Genomic DNA, 22,508 nt, shown 5'->3' on the forward strand with positions numbered 1-22,508 from the left:
ACTGATATATCTTTGAATATTTGATAGACCTTTGAAAATAATGTGAATCGATATGATAAATCGTCACTTATCATGATTTTTTATACAGTTGAATGTAGAGTCGTCTGCTCCTATGTTATGGTTAAAGCTTTAAGTGAGGAACAAAATCAATCATCAATTGTAATACGAGTAATAAATATAATAAAGTACTACTGTAATTAGTTGATTGAGTTTTTTTTCTAACCTATGCCTTTAATTTAAATTATGTAACTATATATATTTAATTCAAACCCTACCTAATAAGAAAAGGTATGATAACTTATCTGCAATTCCAAAGCCTTCTTAAGTTGTTGCACAACTTCTTTTGCTTTTGGTCGTTTTTCGCTGTTCTCATTTAAGCACTGGTAGGCTATCATTTGGAATACACTCAATGCTTCAGGGATAATCTCTTTTTTAATTTTCTCAAATACAATTTCATCATGATCTCCTTTTCCTTTTTCAAATACGTCTTTAATGAAAACTGATAGATGCACATGTTCCTGTCTTTTGCAATCGAACGTTGATCTTCCACACAAGATTTCAAATAAAACTACACCAAACAAATATATATCAGATTCTTTGGTTAAGAAACGCGATTTCATGTAAAGTGGATCCACATAGCCCTCTGTCCCACACGCATGATCAATGACGAAGTCGGTTTCATTATTTATTGCACTTGTCAAGGAAAGTCCAAAATCACCAAGTTTTGCTTTCCAGTCACCGGTTAGCAAAATGTTATCGGGTTTGATGTCTCTATGTATAACCGTTGCTAGTGTTTTGTCACCCCCATGAAGAAAATCCAATGCGGATGCAACATCAATGCATATGCTAAGTCGTTTCGTCCAAGTAAGATGACTATCATTCAAGTGCCTATCAAGACTTCCTCTTATTGCATACTCATAGACAATGATTTTTGCATCTTTTTCATCACAATAGTCTACAAGACTAATGATATTGTCATGCTTATAGTTAACAAGAATTTGGAGCTCATTCCGAAATTGCTTATCCCCTTGACCACCTGTCGTATCCAATTGTTTTGCAACAATTATGTTATCACTATGTGGAATTTTTCCTTTATAAACTTTCCCAAACCCTCCTCCACCAACACAATTTTCAACATGGAAATTTTTGGTTGCTAATTCTATGTCTTCAAGTGAAACCTGAGGGTGTCTTTGTTGTTTACCTGTCAACCATATATGAGAGACTGAATAAATAAGTAAGATACATGCATTATAACAAGAGAATATTAAAAAATTATATACCAAATGACAGTTATGCGTATAGTAGTGATATTGGGAAGAATTTTATTCTAAATAGTTGAAATTTCCATAACGTATTTTGAAGTGAATCTATTCTATTTCTATTCTATTCCTGTAAAAGACTAAAAACATGATGTCATAAATAACTATTTTCTAAGGTTAACAAAAATTCAATAATAAATTAAAAAAACTTAAGCCATCTTCATGATGTCATCAATTATTTAATTATATTTAATAATAATTTATTTGAATTTAAACTTAAATTAATTACATCAAATAATTTAATATTAATTTGATTTTAAATTTGAATTACAATGGAGGCTTTTTATGTTATCAAGGTGTCAGGATTTTCTTTTTGGAGCTCACAAAATTACGCTTTTAAAATATCCAGTAATCTTTTTACGTGTTTAAAATTCAAACCATAAAGCTTCTTCTCATAAAAGATATACTCCCTCCGTCCTGAATTAATTGTCCAGTATTCCTTTTTGGACGTCCCAAATTAATTGTCCACTTCCAAATATGGAAAGTAAATTTGATGATGTTTACAATATTGTCCCTAATGAATTAATTAAATTACAAAGGTGAGAGAGATTTCTAATTAATTAGTTGAGGGTAAAACAGTAAAGTAAGGAAAAAGTACAGTGTGATAATGACATTTCTTAAACTGTGTGTTTTTTGTCTGTGGACAATTAATCTGGGACGGAGGGAGTAGTAAAAGATATAGACCGTATTTATCTTATTCTACTTCCTCTCATCTATATTATCACTCCATCTTCAAATACATGGATGAGTGATCTATATAAAATTGGATTTGCATCTTGCTTCGCATCATATATGATTTTTCATTTTCTTCAGCTTGCATCTTTCAGAGTTTTTGTCAGTGTTGTCTTCATGAAGATGTCATCTTCACATGAGCAACTAACACTGAATTTTAATCTTCGAGGTATATAATATTTGAGAAAGATTTTTCATTTACAGTTTGCAAGGTATTTGAAGAGCCAGTTTGTTTCTTTTATAGCAATCAACATGATGCACACAAGGTGCTTGGCTGATCTTGAGGTACAACATCAGATGCAAGCTTTTATTAGAATTTGAATGATATATGTTAAGTAACAACTAACTTTGATTACTTCTTATGGTATCCTTCTTTCCTATATCATATTTTAAATTTTTTTGTTTTATATTAACTTTGGTTGGAATGTCGATTTATTTAGCCAAATCATGTTTTAATTTAAATTAAATAGTTTGATTAAATTGTTATTATTAAGTTTCTTATTTAAAGTTTAGTGGGATAATTTGATGGTTTTTCGATTTATTTAGCCAAATCATGTTTTAATTTAAATTAAATAGTTTGATTAAATTGTTATTATTAAGTTTCTTATTTAAAGTTTAGTGGGATAATTTGATGGTTTTGTGCTCTGTATGATCTATGCTATTTGCCCTACTGTTGTGCATTACTGCTTTATGTGTTCTCTTTTTTGGTTACTGTGTATGGTTGCTTCTTGCTAGGAGCACATAACTCTTACAGGTACGTATCTTTTGCCCTATCTATTTCGTTTTTATGAGCACTTCTGGCCGGAGGTCCGTTTGAAAGCAATCTCTTTTGCTCTAGAGTAGAGGAAGGGACGACCTTATCTAGGCGCGGGTTCCATACCCTCGGGTGGAGTAGTGACTTCCTTCTAATCTAGGGTACGAGGAATGATTGTCTACACCCACCTCTCTCATACCCCACTTTTGTGGGATTGGGTATTGTTGTTGTTGTTGTTGTTGTTGTTGTTGTTGTTGTTGGATAATTTGATGATTTTTGTTTGGACATCACCATGTATATACAGCCTATTTATCTATAATCATGCGTAGCCTTAATTTTTTGTTACCAGAGAATCCATTAAATCATGTGTAGCTTTCTAATTTTTGTGCAGTATCAATTTTCTGTGCTTGTGTGATTTCTTCTATGCAGCTTCCGCGTGTTTACTCCTCAAGAGGAAAGTTACACCAATGAAAGTAACGGATTGTTTGCGGGTCAATACCTAGCATTTACTACAAATGAAAGGTGATTGTCAATACGATTTGCATTTTATAGCTCCTGTTTTCCATCTCTCATTATTTACTTTCATTCGGATAATTTCAAGTATGACATGTTGTAATTATAATTTTCATTAGTTGTTCAAGTTATAAATGGATATCAACCAATGGGTTATGTAGAAACAGTTGGGTTTGTAAACGAATTACCTAATTTGATTGCACAAACGGGTGTTGGGTAGTGTTGTAGGGAACACATTGTTGTTGGGAAACCATGTACATGGTCTTAGAGATTCTGTATCTTTTGGGAGGTTTACATCAGTGTCTTTAGCTTGGAATAAATTTCAAATTTTTATCATAAGCGTAAAATTTCATATCTTGATATCTTGATTTAGATTACATTAAGTCCAAGGCTAAGGTTTATTTAAAAATGAACTGAATTGGTGAATAAATGAACTTTTGTTTTGGATATGAATTTAGTTGATATGAATATTTATTGGACGCACATCGTATGTTTCTTGAAGTGACAACGATGAATTTAGTTGCAGACGTTTTTCAGGTAGCCATCTCTTGTCATTTAAAGATGTCAATGTTTTATTTTTATTTCATATCCTGATATCTTGATTTAGATTATGAATTTTATTAGTTTTCTTGAATCTATAATTAGACTTATAAAAAACAACGACAGCACTCACTACTATAATGAGTTGCTCCAGTCATTGTACGTTCTATATTTTCAGTAAATAAAATCCCTGGTTCTAACCACTGTTATACCTATGTCCATTGCTCTAACTAATGTGGTTATTTATGTAGTGTTTAAAATGCATTACAAGTTTTTTTGGTACTTGGTAAATACTTATTAGTTCCATGATTAGGTTATGCTTTATTGTTGAATGAAGAATTATACTAATTTGACATTGTTTTGTGTTCTATGCCTACGTGTAAGTAATGGAAAGCAATAGTAACTTCAAGGGTTGCACTTGCTCTACTAGAGAGCATTATGAATGACCTCCTTAGTGTAAACTACAATAATTTTGAAGAATCTGCAAAAGACTTGATACAAGTTAGGAAGTGTTGGTTACATAACTTTGGCCTAATTTATTTGGATCCTTTATCTAAGTATATGGGAGTCCCATGTAAATGTGAAGTGTCAAGTTTGTATATTAGGTTATTATCTTCATACTTCTAAAAGAATTTATTAAATGTATTTTGTTTGTCTCATTTTGCTTCGCCTGTTCAGAAAATGAATATTGCAATTAGAAAAGGAACACAAAGTATTACGATCAGGACTCTTATGTCTCAGAGTTATATAGGTCTCTTTTTATATATTATTTTAACACACTCGTGAAATCACGGGTCCATTAACTAGTAGGGTTTTAATTACGTGACAACTTATGAATAGGAGTAGGAGTAAAAGATATATGTAAAGGAAAAAAGAGATTTGATTTTAAACCGTGACTTACTTGAAACATTAAGGCTTTCTCGAGCTCCTCGATAACAACATTTATTGTTGGCCGTTTGTCTTGAATTTCTACCAAACACGCATCTACTATTTTCAAAAATGCGTCCATTGAATTTTTGTTTGGTCCTTTACTCAGGGCAAAAATGTCACCACTTTCCTCCTTAATTATAGGATCAACCATATCCTTTATAGTTCCGTCATGGAAGCATCTTCGCACCTCATGTACCCACTCTTCCTCATTCTCCGTATAGTGTGATAGATCGATTACTTTACCACATAAAATTTCATACAAAATTACTCCGAAACTATATACATTCGATTCTCTATTTAACTTACCAATGTTCATATATTCCGGATATCCGTAACCAAAACAACCAATAATCGTATCGGGATAAAGAGTATGGTCATCTAGATACGAAGGAAGAAATACCGACTTACCAAACTTGGCAATTTGTGCCCCCAAATTCCCATCTAAAGCAATTGTGTCGCTACTTATATCACGATGAATTATCACCTTTTGGGCTTCCATCCCGTAGTGTAGGTACCTTAATCCATATGCTACATCAAGACATATTCTCAAACATTCTGCCCAAGTAAGAATAGGTTTCTCAGTGTCCTTCAGATAACTAGAAAGTTTATTACTAGTATTCTCAAAAACAAGGATCAACTCGAAATCTTCATCACAAAATCCAAGTAGAGTAACTATGTTATGATGCTTACAAGTGGTAAGCATTTCAATTTAGTTAAAGAATAATTCTTCTCTTTCTTGGTCTTCTCTAATGATAAGGCGTTTTATACATACAGTGGTGCGTCTCTTAGTTACTTCGCTTTTATTGTTCTCTTCTACTAAGGTAAAAGTTTCTTGATCGAAATGCTCAAGTTCTGCTTTGTATACCTGATGGTGACCTTCAGTCCAAAGAAGGTTTGCCTTTGAAAAGCTATCGGTGGCAAATATGATATCACTGAGTCGAATTTTTAGGTGCTTTAAAATTGAGTCAGAAATTTTGCAAAACGAACAAACACATACGGGGTAATTGAGAAGAATATGCACGTGACATTTTGTTGATTCCTCAAGAGTTATATAATACGACAACACCCAATTAGAGATAATGTCAATGGATCGGATGATGCTGTATCCATATCCATATTTATTTATTTTTTGTTCATCCATATCCATATATATATCCATTTAGTTTCAGGTCATCCATCCATATCCATATCCAGTGAATTAAGCAGGTTAATGGATATCTAGTGGATTTTAAAAAATGTTATAATATTTTCTTATATTCGATCAAAATAATAACGTAATATAGCAAAAATAAATATAAGATGACATAATTAAAATCTAGCCATAAAAATATGCAATCTTGGTCGAAGCTATAACACAATTTGTTAAATTTACTATATAGAATAGATTACATATAATTAAATATGAATTTTGTAAGTTTAGTTTGTTAGATTTACGTGTTTTATGGTAATAAATTATTGTTATTTCATTATACGGTTGAAAGCAACATGTAAATCTAGTGGTAAATGAACTTGTAATGGTAAATATGTAATCATATATCTATATTTATGTATTTGTATATATGTATTTCGTGTGACAACCCAGAAATTTCCAACCAAATTTAAACTTTATCTTTATATTATTCTGACACGATAAGCAAAGTTTGTTAAGTTGAATCTCAAGAATTTTAAACTGTGTCCATACATTTATTTAAACATCGACCAAGTTCCAACGATTCATGAACCATTAAATTGAACGAACATGATTATATATGTATATGTGTATATATTATAACTTGAAAACATTAACAAAGTATTAGGCGTATAATACTTTATATAAACGTATTTGTTTCAAAATATATTCTAATAGTTATCAACGGAATTAGAAGATAATATCAAATGACTGATTTATCAGATACATTGTGATATGATTACGGGTCTATGTTATGAGGTCCACTGTGATTTAAGAAATCTATTCTTTTTGACAACATTCGGAAAATGGTAAAGTGATTTATAAGTAAGAACGTGGAGTGTAAATAACTTAGATGTTGGATATCGACAAGTTAAGTAACTCGACATTTTTCATTAAGATGATTTCATACGTTTATTTAACCTTTGGACTTTATCCCATGCTTCACCAACAGACTGTAATTTAAAAACTTGAAACCTATTATGAATATATATGATTCTACTTTTCTAAAACGTTTTATGATATAATGATTTCCATTATTTTAACCTTTAAATAAAATAATTCTTAAATATATTTAGTTTTGGAAAACAAAATTATCATATTTATTTGATTTAGTTTCAAACGTACAAAAACGTTTTCAGTTTAAAAAGAACTTTATTATTAAAACGTATATAACTTTTATAAATATCTAGAACCATTTTTGACAACTCATTACTTAACCAGTATGATAAAGATAACGATATTTATATTTTATTTTATTAAGTATATATAACAATTTAAATTAATATTATATATATTTATACGCGTATTATACGTACATAGTTTTATACTTTTACTATACTTAAACTTAAACTTTACCTTTACTTTATTTTTACTTTACTTTAACTTTAATAATCCACTTTAATAATTCATACTTTAATAATTCACTTTAATAATTCATACTTTAATAATTTACTTTAATAATTCATACTTTAATAATTCACTTTAATAATTCATACTTTAATAATTCACTTTAATAATTCAAAAATCTATTATAAATAGAATTCAATAGGTTTCATTATTTCATAGAAACTTGAAAATATTTTCTCTAAACTCTCTCAATCGATTTACATATATATATTTACTCCGTATTATTTCAAGATATTATTAGTATACATAAAATATTACGATGGAGTGCTGTTCGAGTGATTTCGAAATTGTTTTTCGAGGGGGATAGAGCTAAGAAAATTATGGGTTATAGCTATGGAGGTTATGGGTATGGTTCGGGAGTATTGCTCGTAAGTCAAACTAGTGTTTATCATCTCCGTTGCGTCTACGTACTTTTCCTACAATATTGAATCTCAATATTGATACGTGAGTACTCATAATTTAATTTTTATATATTAATAGTGTATCCCTGACTAGTGCTCGAGAATATAGGATTATGCATGCTTGTACTTTTGATATTGCCATTAGATAGGATATGTTGAATCATGAATTAGTTACGTATGCGGTTGAGATAAGGCATAAGATATGCATGTCGTTGAAAAGCTAGCGAAAAATTAAGAACTTTTCATTTAGATATCGAATGGTTTCGATGAACGGATTTGAAGTTATAGTCAATTGAATTTTTGTATTATTATTAAAAATGATTATTATTATCATCGTTATTATCGTCGTTCTAGTTTTATATTATTATTACTATTATCATTATCAATAAAAGGAATTATCATTAAAATTGTTATTTTTATTATTATTACTATCGTTATTATCGTTAAAGTTATAATTAGTACTATTATTATTATTATTATCTAATTATTATTATTATTATTATTATTATTATTATTATTATTATTATTATTATTATTATTATCATCATTATTAATATATATATATATATATCATTATTTAAAAATGGTTATTGTTGTTGTTATTATTATTATTATTAATTATTATCATTAAAATAGTTATTAGTATTATCGTTAATAATATCATAGTAATTATCATTATTAGTATTATTGTAATTAAAACTAATATTAGTAACACCTAATTATTTTGATTACTATTATTATCATTATTATGAACATGATATAAAAGACGATTAAAAGCTATTAAACGAAACGATTAGGAAATAATGAGTATGAGTATTATGATGAAATTAAAATATTATAAGATATTGATTTAGATAAAATTATCATTCTTATTATTTTTATCATTACTATTATTATTAAAAGTATCGTTAGTATTAAAAACTATCATTTTAATAAAAATTATCATTTTAATAGAAATGTCATTGTTATTATAAAATATAATTATTATTATTATTATTATTATTTTAAATAGAATTATTATTTTAAAGTTAATATTAAAAAGTATCGTAATTATTAAAGTTATCATAATTAGAATTATCATTTTATCATAATGTCATTTTTAGTAATTATAAATATTGATATTTTTATTAATAGAATAATAATAATTATTATTACAAAATAATATAACTTTTACTTACTATTATTATAGATATTATTTAATCAAATAAATATGTGATACAAACATATTTTACTACGTGTAATAAAATTACTTTAATAATACCTATCATATTATCTTTATGATACTAAATAAACTCTATAAATTTTATTACTTAATATATATAAAAGTATATTTTATTATATAAATTTTAATATAAAATTTTATTTATTAATAAATGAATTATATTATTTACTCTAATAAATCTTTTAAAAATATAAAATGACGATATTTAAACTATATATTAATCATGTATAGATTTTGGAAATTATTTTGAGTCAAATTGACTTTTGTTGACCTTTACATATTATTCTCGAGCCTTAGGATTGTGATACACTATGACTTGACCTAATTTGTTAGACAAATATTGACCAACACATAAATATATATAATTAATTTAGGTTCGTGAATCCGAGGCCAACCTTGCACTTGTTCAATGACGTTATATGTATTTTTACTACGAAATACAGTATGGTGAGTTTCATTTGCCTTTTTACCCTTTATATTTTTGGGCTGAGAATACATGTTCAATTTTTATAAATGTTTTACGAAATAGACACAAGTAATTGAAACTATATTATATGGGTGAATGATCGAAGCCGAATATGTCCCTTTTGCTTGGTAACCTAAGAATTAGTAAACCGATCTACTAATTGACGCGAATCCTAAAGATATATCTATTGGGCCTAACGAACCCCATCCAAAGTACCGGATGCTTTAGTACTTCGAATTTATTTTTATCATGTCCGAAGTATTTCCCGGAATGATAGGGGATATTCTTATATGCATCTTGTTAATGTCGGTTACCAGGTGTTCACCATATGAATGATTTTTGTCTCTATGCATGGGACGTATATTTATGAGAACTGGAAATGAAATTCTTGTGGTCTATTAAAATAATGGGAATGAATGATTATGATAAACTAATGAACTCACCAACCTTTTGGTTGACACTTTAAAGCACGTTTATTCTCAGGTGTTAAAGAAATCTTCCGCTGTGCATTTGCTCATTTTAGAGATATTACTTGGAGTCATTCATGGCATATTTTGAAAGACGTTGCATTTGAGTCGTTGAAATTCATCAAGATTATTATTAAGTCAATTGTAGTTGGATGTATTATGAAATGGTATGCATGCCGTCAACTTTCGTTGTAAAGAAAGTTTGTCTTTTAGAAACGAATGCAATGTTTGTAAAATGTATCATATAGAGGTCAAATACCTCGCGATGAAATCAACTATTGTGAATCGTTTATAATGTATATGAACGGGTCCTTTCAGTTGGTATCAGAGCGGTGGTCTTAGCGAACCAGGTCTGCATTAGTGTGTCTAACTGATAAGTCGTTAGGATGCATTAGTGAGCCTGGACTTCGACCGTATCTGCATGTCAAAAGTTTTGCTTATCATTTTTAGTCGAAAATCATCTACTTATCATTCTTAGGAATTTACCTGCTTATCATTACTAGTCTATACACGTCTTACTACATTAATTGCATGAGTAGTGTATAGACAAAATTCATATCTTAGCGTATCTGCTAAATCATATCTTATCGTATCTGTTAATTTAAACTTTACCTGACATATCCCGCAAATTCCTCCGTAATCTACGAAATCTTTTGTTCTATATCTATAGATATTCTATGTAATTAGAATACCATCCGATAACTAAAAATCATTTCATATCGAAAAATCCTTATTCAATCGTACGAAATGGAATTCATCATTAATTCAAGTTCCTCGGATTCCGAAATGGAATCCCACTCCAGCTCTGAAAGCAGTGTGACCTGAATGGATCAACCAATCAGCCATCATCTATTCTGGATGAATTGGGGATGGGTTCGTAGCCTCCTCTGTGACGACCCGGAAATTTCCGACCAAATTTAAACTTAATCTTCATATAATTTCGATACGATAAGCAAAGTCTGTAATGTTGAGTCTCAAAAAAGTTTGAACTATTTCATATATTCAATTAACCTTTGACTATCTCCGACGATTCACGAACTATTAATTGTAAATAAATGTGTATACATATAAATACATAGATAAATATAAATATATGTGTATATATATATATATATATATATATATATATATATATATATATATATATATAATATACGATTTAATTGTTAGAACTGAAAATATAAAATAATATACGATATAATTAAATTGTTATTAAAATAAATCTATATATATATATATAAAGGGAGTATATCAAATATAATTAATTAATAATTATAATACTTGTTAGACGTTTCAATTATTATTTAGAGAAGTTTAATTCAAACTTATGAAATTTCAAGATAAACGGTGATCCAAAAATAAGTTATACGAATTATAGCTTTCTTAAAAATATATTTAGAAACTATATGTTGAATTTTAAAACTTTTTATATTTTACTTGGGTTGGGAATGAATAACTAATATCATTTTTGTTTAATAGATAATGCTCGAATTTTATATCATAATGACAACAATAAATAAAGATATTTAATTTAAAAAAAATATGAAATTTTTTGGAAGACTTTTATCCGCCACTGATTAACAACGGGCACAAAATCCAATCCGTGAAAGGGAATAACTCAATAATACACGGCTGCTATCCTATTTTATACTATTAGTGCACGTTTTTTTTTAATCAATACTAGTGGAAGATTACTACTACTTTATAATATAAATATGTAATATGTATGGACAACATTCATATACATATGAAGTTGGTAACCAAATTTATAGCTTTAATCATATACCTTTTTGCGAATTATTTTCTTTACATTTGGTGTCAACAAGTCAAAGAACTTACCACCATCTTTATCTAAACTCAATGATCATCACAACAACCTCTAACCACACTACTTGCGTTTTTCTGTTTCCTCTCGAACCAACGACTACAACCATAACAACAACCAACATGAACACCATCACTTTTGCTTCGGGTTGCTACTGCTACTGTTTTGTCATTATCACCAACGAAACATTAGTTATCATCACCATCGAACATCACATATAAACCTGCTAATGTTTTGACTTCTGTATCGATCAGACCCATATCACACACAATCACCATCATATCGAGCTGTTAGCAACCCAACAACTTGGATATTACTACTGTTACGTATCTGTTTGCTGCCACTATTCGACAACCTCTATAACCTGTGACGTTATTGCTGTGGTTCCCTATTGTTGTTCGGAAAACACCACACAACACCAACCTTCTTTCTCTTTTGTTCCGGCCAACCTTGTTTCCCTGATCAGTCCAACGAGCTACAACTACACAACCGCTGCCATATTGATACCTTCACCGTCGTGATTGGTTATTTCTTTTTCCTTGCTTTTCTGTTTCAAATCTCGCGAAACCACCATCAATATTTATCTTTTGTTGTTCGAGAGTACCTACTGCAGCTGCTACAATGATTTTATTACAACGGGTTATGGTGAGGGAATATGTGAAAAAGAAGATAGATTGATGATAATCATCGATATTAATGAAATAGATAATTGTTACGGTTAGGAATGTTGATCATGAAATGATGCAATGATAATGAAACCGTGATGATGAGATGGTAATTATGATGAATCGAATATGATAAGTAACGATGATAATATGTTGAGGATGAATAGTTCTGGGTTTGTAAAGAAGGAGAAGAAATATGAAAACAGAATGTATCGGGTTAAATTTAATTATGATACTAATATTAACAGAAAAGCGATAATGGTGGAGTGGTTCTGGTTGTTTGTGTGTAAATGAGAGATCCTGTGTTCAATCCTAGGCTGCAGCAAGATTTTTTTTTTAATTAAACAACCTGCTGGGTCTATTGTTGGGCTAGAAATTTATTGGGCCGAGACGCAACTAGTTTACAGTTAGGCTTGTAGATGAATTAAGCATGATATTGTTGGTTGGGCCGAGATTAAATTGCTTGTTGGGCTGAATGATACATAATAAGATGATGAAGTTAGGATATAGAAAATGAAAATAGTCGAATACTGGGTAAAAGGATTTAATTCGGAATTAAAATCGAAAGGATGAAATGGAGGAACGGTTTAGGGGTGTTTGAATGGAACGAAGGGTCACGGGTTTGATCCTGGGTTGCGACATCTTTTTAGGAAGCTATTTTTAAGGTAGTATACTTATTATTATTATTATTATCATTATTATTTATTATTATTATTATTATTATTATTATTATTATTATTATTATTATTAAACATTATTAGTATTATTATAACTAACAAAATCATTATTGGTATTATCCTTATTATAATATGATTATTATTATTATTATTATTATTATTATTATTATTATTAGTATTAGTATTATTTTTGATTTACAAAATAATGCTATATATATATATATATATATATATATATATATATATATATATATATATATATATATATATATATATATATATGTGTGTGTGTGTGTGTGTGTGTGTGTGTGTATTAATATAACTATATGTACAAATATTAATATACAAAGTAAATATATATAACTTTAAAATAATAAATATATTACTAAATTAAATAAACTGGTTTGATTATTATTACATGTTTAATATATGTGTTAATATAAATATACAAATGATATAGGTTCGTGAATCCGAGGACAACCCTGCATTGTTCAATATCGTCATATGTATTTTTTCTACAAAATACATTATAGTGAGTTTCATTTACTCTCTGTTACTCTTTACATTTTTGGGACTGAGAATACATGCGCTGATTTTATAACTGCTTTATTAAATGCTTTTGAAATATATTTTGAAATGAGAATACATGAAATGCTTTTATAAATGTTTGACGCGATATGACACAAGCAAAACATTCCTCGAATGAATTATTATGCAGACAGAAGTTCTGTGGATTATTATTGAATTATGTGGACATGATAATTGCCACCAATTGATGTGAATATTTTCCCCTGATTATTATTGCTTGGTAACCTAAAAATTAGAAACGGGTATGGCCCTAATTCACGCGAATCCTAAAGGTAGCTACCGGGTTTAACACCCCCACCCAGAATGTTCACTAGACGGAAGAACTAGTGGGCGTGGTGTTTAGTACTTCGAAGTTTATATGATTATTATACAGACGAGATGTTCTGTTTTGGGGATATTATTATGCGTATTATATGTTAAGGTCGGTTACCAAGCCAAGCTATGAAAGCAATGAAAAGTGAATGTTATGTATCGAGAGAATGATTTTATACACAGGTTATGTGTATGTTATTTTTGTGCACAAGATATATGTACGGTTACTAAGATTTATGAAAGATGATTTCGTACACGAGAAAGGTGTACTGTATTTAAAAGATATCGCATGTACATTACAGGTGGGTATAGGATTCGGGCCCATTTGTACCATGCAGAATTTAAATATTGTGGTCTATCAAAATGATGAATTTTATTGTTTTATGCTAAACTTATGAACTCACCAACCTTTTGGTTGACACTTTAAAGCATATTTATTCTCAGGTATGAAAGAAATCTTCCGCTGTGCATTTGCACATATTACATGGAGTCGTTCAAGGCATATAGAGGTCAGAACTTCGCAATGGGACCAACTGTTGAAGACTTCGTCCAGATGGATTAGGACGGGTCTCTACAGGTGGTATCAGAGCTGTGGTCTTAGCGAACCAGGTCTGTATTAGTGTGTCTAACTGATAAGTCGTTAGGATGCATTAGTGAGTCTGGACTTCGACCCTGTCTGCATGTCAAAAGTTTTGCTTATCATTTCTAGTCGAAAATCATCTGCTTATCATCCTTAGGAAATTACCTGCTTATTATTCTTAGTCTGGACATGTCTTACTGCCTCTATTGCATAGACAGTGTATAGATAAATTCATATCTTAGCGTATCTGTTATTGTTACCTTTGCCTGACAGCTTCCGTATATTCCTCCGTAACTTATGGGATTTTAGTATTATATATGCATATGTAAATTATGTATTGCAGGATACTAATCTACATCCTATAATCTATTTCTTATCGAAAAATCCTTCATCTGATCGTACGGGATGAATCCTTCAACCAGTTCGAGTCCCTCCGATTCCGATAGCTATTCCTATAGTTATTCCGACAGCTATTTCGACATGGATATTTACCTAAGCTCCGAAAGCAGCGTCACCAGAATGAATCAACCAATCATCCATCCCCAATTCATCTGATGGGTTCGTAGTCGACTTAATCAATGGAGACGCGAAGAAGGCGATCCCTTCCACCAACCGAATTTACCTCTTGGTGATGAACCTGAAGCACTTACCGGCGAACCTATTCGTAATACTATATTCTCTCTCATTTCCCGAATATCTCGCCAAGATTATATTCTATCTAAAATTCAAAACCTTATTCATTCGCTCGTTCCAACCGACAAATCATTTTGGAATAATAGAAGAAGTCAACGAACTTCGGGCTCGAGTAATCAATTTGGAGAATATGGTGCAAAATTTACCAGCTTCAGCAACATCACGGGCACCAACAGTACCATCAGTAACAGCACCAGTACCATCAACAATCCATGACTCAACATCTCATTCTGTATCTCGAGTATAATCATCGTTCTACGTATCGTTCTACATTATTTATCTTCGTTCGACGTGGCAATTATGTAATCTATAATATTTTAGAGATTATATATTCTTGTTTTAACGGTAAATCAAATGAGTTTAATATTATATTAACTCATTAAATCCATGATTATATCTGAAGAAAATATATATGTAAGTATATTTTCATAAAGATTGTAGTTAAAAATTCTTTTGTACAAACTGTTAATGGTGAAAATATTTTAACGGGTAGGTAATACCCGAGGAATATTCAGATTTCACATTAATAAGTACACTGTACATTCTTTCAAATCTAATTCAACAGTCATTTACGATCCTATTTACAACCACCGATATACGTATCCGTTCATCACAGAATAACCATTTTCACTCAATTTCATATTCGGATTTTTACCTATCAGAATCCAACAAGTGGCATAATGAAGAAAACGTTGGACAAAAATAAAACTTGTTAGAAACAAACAAATTAATTATGAGAAATTTTGTTAAGAATCCACGCTAACTGTTCCTAGCTAACTGATTACATTTTTATTTATTTCAATTTATTAATCGCAATTTATTTATCGCATTTTATTTATCGCAATTTTAATTCTCGCAATTTTATTTTTTCGTCATTTAATTTCTGTTATTTATTTTACGCACTTTAAATATCGGGACACGTATACAAGGTTTTGACATATCATATCGACACATCTATATATATTATTTGGAATAACCATAGACACTCTATATGCAGTAATGCTGGAGTTAGCTATACAGGGTTGAGGTTGATTCTACAATAATATATATAGTTTGAGTTGTGATCGAGTCTGAGACATGTACACGGGTCACGATACGTATTAATTAATTCGAATATTATATATTAAATTATATATGAATTATTGGACTGTTAACTGTGGACTATCGACTGTGGACTAATGACATTGGATAATTAAAATGAATTAAAATATTGATTATAACATATGAAACTAAACATTTCTTCAAGTTTGCCACTTGACTTCATCTTAAACCTCATTTGTATCTTCACAATTACATTCTGCGTTTAAACCATTCATGATTCTTGAAAACACCTCAATTGAGAGGATAAATCAACCACACTTCATCTACGGAAGAAAAGATTGATACATATAGTGATACACCTAAAAACACTCGAAACCTGAGTAAACGTTTAACACGTATCTGTGCTAGCTCCTTTGGCGTTGTTATTACTGAAAATAACTTTGCAATCCCTTTTCAGAATAGCAAATTTTGTCACAGCTCCAGCAAGACAAATTCGACTTTTCATTCGAATTAGCCTTATTATAACCTCGATATATATAAGTTTCCTTTCGTCATCGTTACCAGAGAACCGTTTATATTCCACACATTAGCAGTAAACTTACCAGCAAATTCATTACTCATTGGCTTAAGTCTCTCCAAAGAACCATTATATTTGTTCATCAAAACCTTATCATATATTCATTCATATCCTATAACAAGAATTACCATATGAATCATCAGGAATTAGCAATCAGTACTTTGAAAACTCATAGCATGTCTACATCAACAGTTATATGTATAACATTGATCTCTTATATGATCTTCCATTCTGAAATTCTGAAAAGCACCCAGTCTACGAATCAATACTCCGAACTTTGAAAAAGTTGAAGGAAGCAACAAAAACTGTAAACGACTTTAACCGTCGAAAGTATGATAATAAAGAAGGGATTATTGGAAACGCTCAATAGAAAATTTCACTACTACATTTCGGATCATTTAGAGCCCTTCATTTAGACGTGTTCACTACATAACACGTCCAATTTATCAAACGGAACACGTCTAATTAAGGTTTTTGCAAAAAAAAAAAAAACATGGAACACGTCTAAATAATAGTCGCAACACGTCTAATTAGAAACCTGCAACACGTCTAAATAAGTATAACACCTCTAATTGGTAATCACGTCTAATAACTTTTACCAGGAACACCTCTAATTGACAACACGTCTAACATGTATTTCAAGGAACACGTCTAATTAACAACACGTCTAATAACTTTTACCAGGAACACCTCTAATTGACAACACGTCTAACATGTATTTTAAGGAACACGTCTAATTAACAACACGTCTAATAACTTTTACCAGGAACACCTCTAATTGACAACACGTCTAACATGTATTTCAAGGAACACGTCTAATTAACAACACGTCTAATAACTTTTACCAGGAACACGTCAGAATGAAAAAACAACACGTCTAATTGAAAACACGTCTAATAAGTTTTGCCAGGAACACGTCTAAATGACGAACACGTCTAATAAATTACAAAAAAACACGTCTAATTAGTTTGCAATAAACGCCTTTTAATTGGAACTTGTCTAAATAAGTTTAAATAAGTTAGCAGGTTATATAAGTCAACCAGCTCCGTTTAAAACGTGTGTATTCTCCCAAGTACCCTTCACCCACCTAACTAATACACCTCACTTGTCTTTTATCTATCTCTCTCTTTATTTCTCTGACTATCAATTTTTCCCACCCCTTCATTCATTTTCTTCCATGGCTGTTTAGGGTTTTCCCTTCCTGCTCATGTGTTTTCATCGACATGCCCGTACCATGAAATTATTGAATATATATTCACGTCTTTCCTGCTCTTGTGTTTTCATCGACATGCCCGTACCAATAAAATTATTGGTTGTGTTAAACCATAGAGTTTTTACTTTCTTAGATTCAGTGGTTTATTTTCAGGGTTTCGCGATACACTAGAGGCATAAAGATGAAGTTGTTTTGATTTTAAGCCCTAATGGCACTGACGCCACTGTAAGTGATTTCGTTTTTTTTTTTTTGTTTTTTTTTTTTATTTTTTTTACTTTTTATCATTATTGGACAATATTTGATTGCAACTGTTTGTTCATTAATATGTGTTTGTCTATATGTTTTTTGTTGCACTCTTCATGTGGCGAGAGTTTAAAACATCTGTTGACTAGAAAATTATAATATTTTTTGTTGCACACCAACTGTTTGTTAAAATGTCTCAGTGAGTTTTCTTTAATGAAGGATATATAACTTGATGTACAAACTGATTTTGTTGTTTTCAGGTTCAATATTGAAGTAATCTCTGTTTTTTTTTTTTTTTTTTTTGTGTGTTTTTGTAGTGACGTAATAAATTGTTATCTTTTTAGTGATCTTATATTGGTTTTGCCACATGATTGTTCATTAACATTTCAAAGGTGCTTTTTCATTGTTGGGTTACTTGCACTAGGTACTTTGGGATCTATCAGTTTCATAATCTTGATGTTTGTAGTCACACACTCATCAGCAGTTACCATGCCAAACTTTCTACGCTAGATGAATATAAGGTATTTATTCAATCAATGCTTACATTATGTTCTGTTTGCTATGTTATATGATACCATTTGTTTGTTTCATTTTTTTGCTTTCTTTTGTTTATGTTATTGTTATTATTTGTGAGCATGTATTAGTTATCTAAAGACTTATGTTTGAAACATGGATGTTTATCTTAGTATTTTGGTACTGTTTCAGTTACAATACTTTAGTCACATGAAATGCTTCATGTTTGAATAACAAATGATTATCAACATGAGTTTAACTGAGACGGATTATAACTTATTTGGTTTTTATATGTTTTGTTTAAGATAGTATATTTTGTTTGTTGGTTTGCATGTACCTTGGATTTTTTTAAATATGTTACTTGTCGTACTTTTCTTAACAACTACAACCTACATTCTTTGTTATTCTTGCCTCATGCTGTAATTTTTGTAGTTTTAGAGATAGTGGCTGTTGTTTGTTTCATGGTATTGGTGTTGCTAATTCAGTTTAATAGATGCTTAAGTTTTATGTTTTGCTCGATAACATTTGGTTATCAATTCGTATTTAAAGTTATGTATTTGTATATGCAACATTCATATGGTTTAGCTGATGTGATTCCCAACTTAGATTTATATCCTTATTTGTCTTTTGTATTTTTTTTTGTAGTATACTTTCTTTGTTTTGTTTTTACTAACAAGACTATTGATTGTATTGAGGTGTTACTACTGGTACATATAGTATTTGTCAGTAACTTTATTATTTTATTTTCAAAGATGTTGTGCTTATATAAATTAACAAGATTCTGCAATTTTCTTTATACAATTTGAGAGATTCTTGCTATTGTTCAGTTGTATATGTAGCAGCAGTTATGGTATCTATGTAATACTACTATGTATCTGATAGTTGCTTTTGGTCACATGGTCGCCTAATGATATACGAATTCATGTTTACATAGTTAATCTGAAGTGTTGATATCGATGTAATACTACTATGAATGACTGTATAAGATTAGCAATGCATCTTATTCGTTGCCTACTTCGAATATATAACTAACTCATATTATATTTTATATGATATATATATATATATATATATAGGTATGAACGTTGTTTATCTACAATCGAGCTAGACGATATTATTGAAAGATGGCATTTGTCGTGTCCTATTTGATCTCATCTCAGGTAGATCATCACAGTTTGAGTTATAATCTCAGTTACAACAGTTACAATCTCAAGTACTCATCATTTTAGCATACCAATTTTGTATTAATTAATTTAAATGTTGTTGGCAGAGGGAGGCAAGAGGCACGAAGAGGGATGACAAGTTAGATGAGTGCTCAAAGAACCAGCTGTAACGACTTTATATTAGTATTTTTTTAGTTTAGAATTTCCTCCATTGTAATTTAAATCTATAGCTTTTTTTTTGTAAATACTTTAAATATATTTATATATATATAATTTGGTTTTGTAGAAAATTAATTTGTTATATTATGTGCATTTGGTATTTTGCGGGTATTATTTGAAATATTTGAGAGGAGAAATATCTGGTAGTTGGCATGTATTATTTAAAATATATGATTTTAATCATGGTTAACATTTACTGGAACACGTCTAATTGATAACACGTTTTAATTGATAACACGTCTAATAGACAAAAAAGGAGGAACACGTTTAAATGGTACCTTTAATTGCAACTAACGGAACACCTTTAATTGCAACTAACGGAACACGTCTAATTGTAAATAACGGAACACGTCTAAAAGACATAACAAAACAGCCTAATTTAACGATTTAACAACACGTCTACTTGAGAGTTTTTAGAGCGGTTCCTTGAACCACACTATATGTCACCACTCAATTGAAGCCGTCACATGTAGACGTGTTGTTCAACACGTCTAAAAAGGTTTTTCCACACGTCTAATTGTCTCGGAATGTAGTAGTGTTTAATACCGAAAAGCGGATTATGCGAAACTATGAAGGAGACTGTAGACAAATCACAAAGAATAAATCAGCCTTCAAAGAATCCAAATGATTCAGTATCTACTGAAGTCATTAACGAATACCTTACTTCTGACTCTAAACTCTTGCGGACAAATTTTCTTCATCAACCTTCGAACTTAGAAATTCCAAAATATCATCATAAATATCTTCGATATTTCAGAAGATATTTTCATAAATATTCTCATCTGAAATTATTTATCTCTTCGTGATATCTATATTAAATCATAAAGGAAACTACTTTAGTTTCTAAATTTCTTTAAAATTCGAGTTTGAACTATGTATGATTTTGAAGTAGTGTTGGGGGACTGATGCATGAGTTAGTATAATATAATGATACTTGATCAACGTGATTATATTACAGTAAGTCATGCTGAGTTTCTAATGGAATGTGATGATTCACAGATCATAACGTCATCATGTGCCATGTTACACGATTCTTACATTCTATCTAATCTATAAACGTATCAAGAACATATTATCTTGATAGTTCTATTTTTCTTTTGAATTCTGGTAATTTAACCAATCAAGATCGTGCTATTACAATCTCTCTCTTAGAACATTAGTCATGTTCATCTGAAAACTTCATACCTACGAACTCGGGATCATTATTCGCTTGACTTATAGTCGGGAAGAGAAAACAAAAGTATTGAACTCCAAAATATAAAGGAAATGAAGAGAGTGGAGATATAGTAAAATACCCGACAGAACAATCGAGACAAATTATCACGTTTAATCAAAGAGGATCCTAATTTCTTTATTTATCGAAAAATCAAATCTTATATAGATTTCGAAGATTTTCTTTAAATTCCTCGAATTCCGGAATTCAACCAAGACAACATCAAAAGTTAAGACGCATCTTATTTTCTATATTCAACCCTGACTCTGTCAAAAGCTAAGACAAATCTTTATTCTGTCATTTCACTATTTTGTGATAGCTTCACTCGTACGCTCTGCATAATCGAATCGTTTTATTTATATTAATCAATAATGATAAAAATCTATCTATCAACTCATATTCGTCATGAAAACATTTTTACTGTTAGTCATGACAACCTCACTCAAATTTCGGGACGAAATTTCTTTAACGGGTAGGTGTTGTGACGACCCGGAAATTTCCGACCAAATTTAAACTTAATCTTCATATAATTTCGATACGATAAGCAAAGTCTGTAATGTTGAGTCTCAAAAAAGTTTTAACTGTTTCATATATTCAATTAACCTTTGACTATCTCTGACGATTCACGAACTATTAATTGTAAATAAATGTGTATACATATAAATACATAGATAAATATAAATATATGTATATATATATATAATAATATACGATTTAATTGTTAGAACTGAAAATATAAAATAATATACGATATAATTAAATTGTTATTAAAATAAATCTATATATATATATATATATATATATATATATATATATATATATATATATATATATATATAAAGGGAGTATATCAAATATAATTAATTAATAATTGTAATACTTGTTAGACGTTTCAATTATTATTTAGAGAAGTTTAATTCAAATTTATGAAATTTCAAGATAAACGGTGATCCGAAAATAAGTTATACGAATTATAGCTTTCTTAAAAATATATTTAGAAACTATATGTTGAATTTTAAAACTTTTTATATTTTACTTGGGTTGGGAATGAATAATTAATATCATTT

General features: G+C 29.8%; 1 protein-coding gene across 1 annotated transcript in view; it reads right to left on the reverse strand.

Moving 5' to 3' along the window:
- Positions 1 to 275: 275 nt before the first annotated feature.
- The window catches only part of LOC139841106 (uncharacterized), a 49,651-nt gene continuing 27,418 nt past the window's right edge, over positions 276 to 22,508 (reverse strand). The window contains exons 3-6 of the mRNA XM_071831339.1: positions 5,561 to 5,740; positions 4,760 to 5,473; positions 4,480 to 4,528; positions 276 to 1,201 (exon numbers count right to left, since the gene is read on the reverse strand). Of these exons, the coding sequence (XP_071687440.1) occupies positions 276 to 1,201; positions 4,480 to 4,528; positions 4,760 to 5,473; positions 5,561 to 5,740 (1,869 nt within the window). The remainder of the gene's footprint in view (positions 1,202 to 4,479; positions 4,529 to 4,759; positions 5,474 to 5,560; positions 5,741 to 22,508) is intronic.

This window comes from Rutidosis leptorrhynchoides, chromosome 4 (assembly GCF_046630445.1).
Source record: "Rutidosis leptorrhynchoides isolate AG116_Rl617_1_P2 chromosome 4, CSIRO_AGI_Rlap_v1, whole genome shotgun sequence".
Classification (NCBI taxonomy): Eukaryota; Viridiplantae; Streptophyta; class Magnoliopsida; order Asterales; family Asteraceae; genus Rutidosis; species Rutidosis leptorrhynchoides.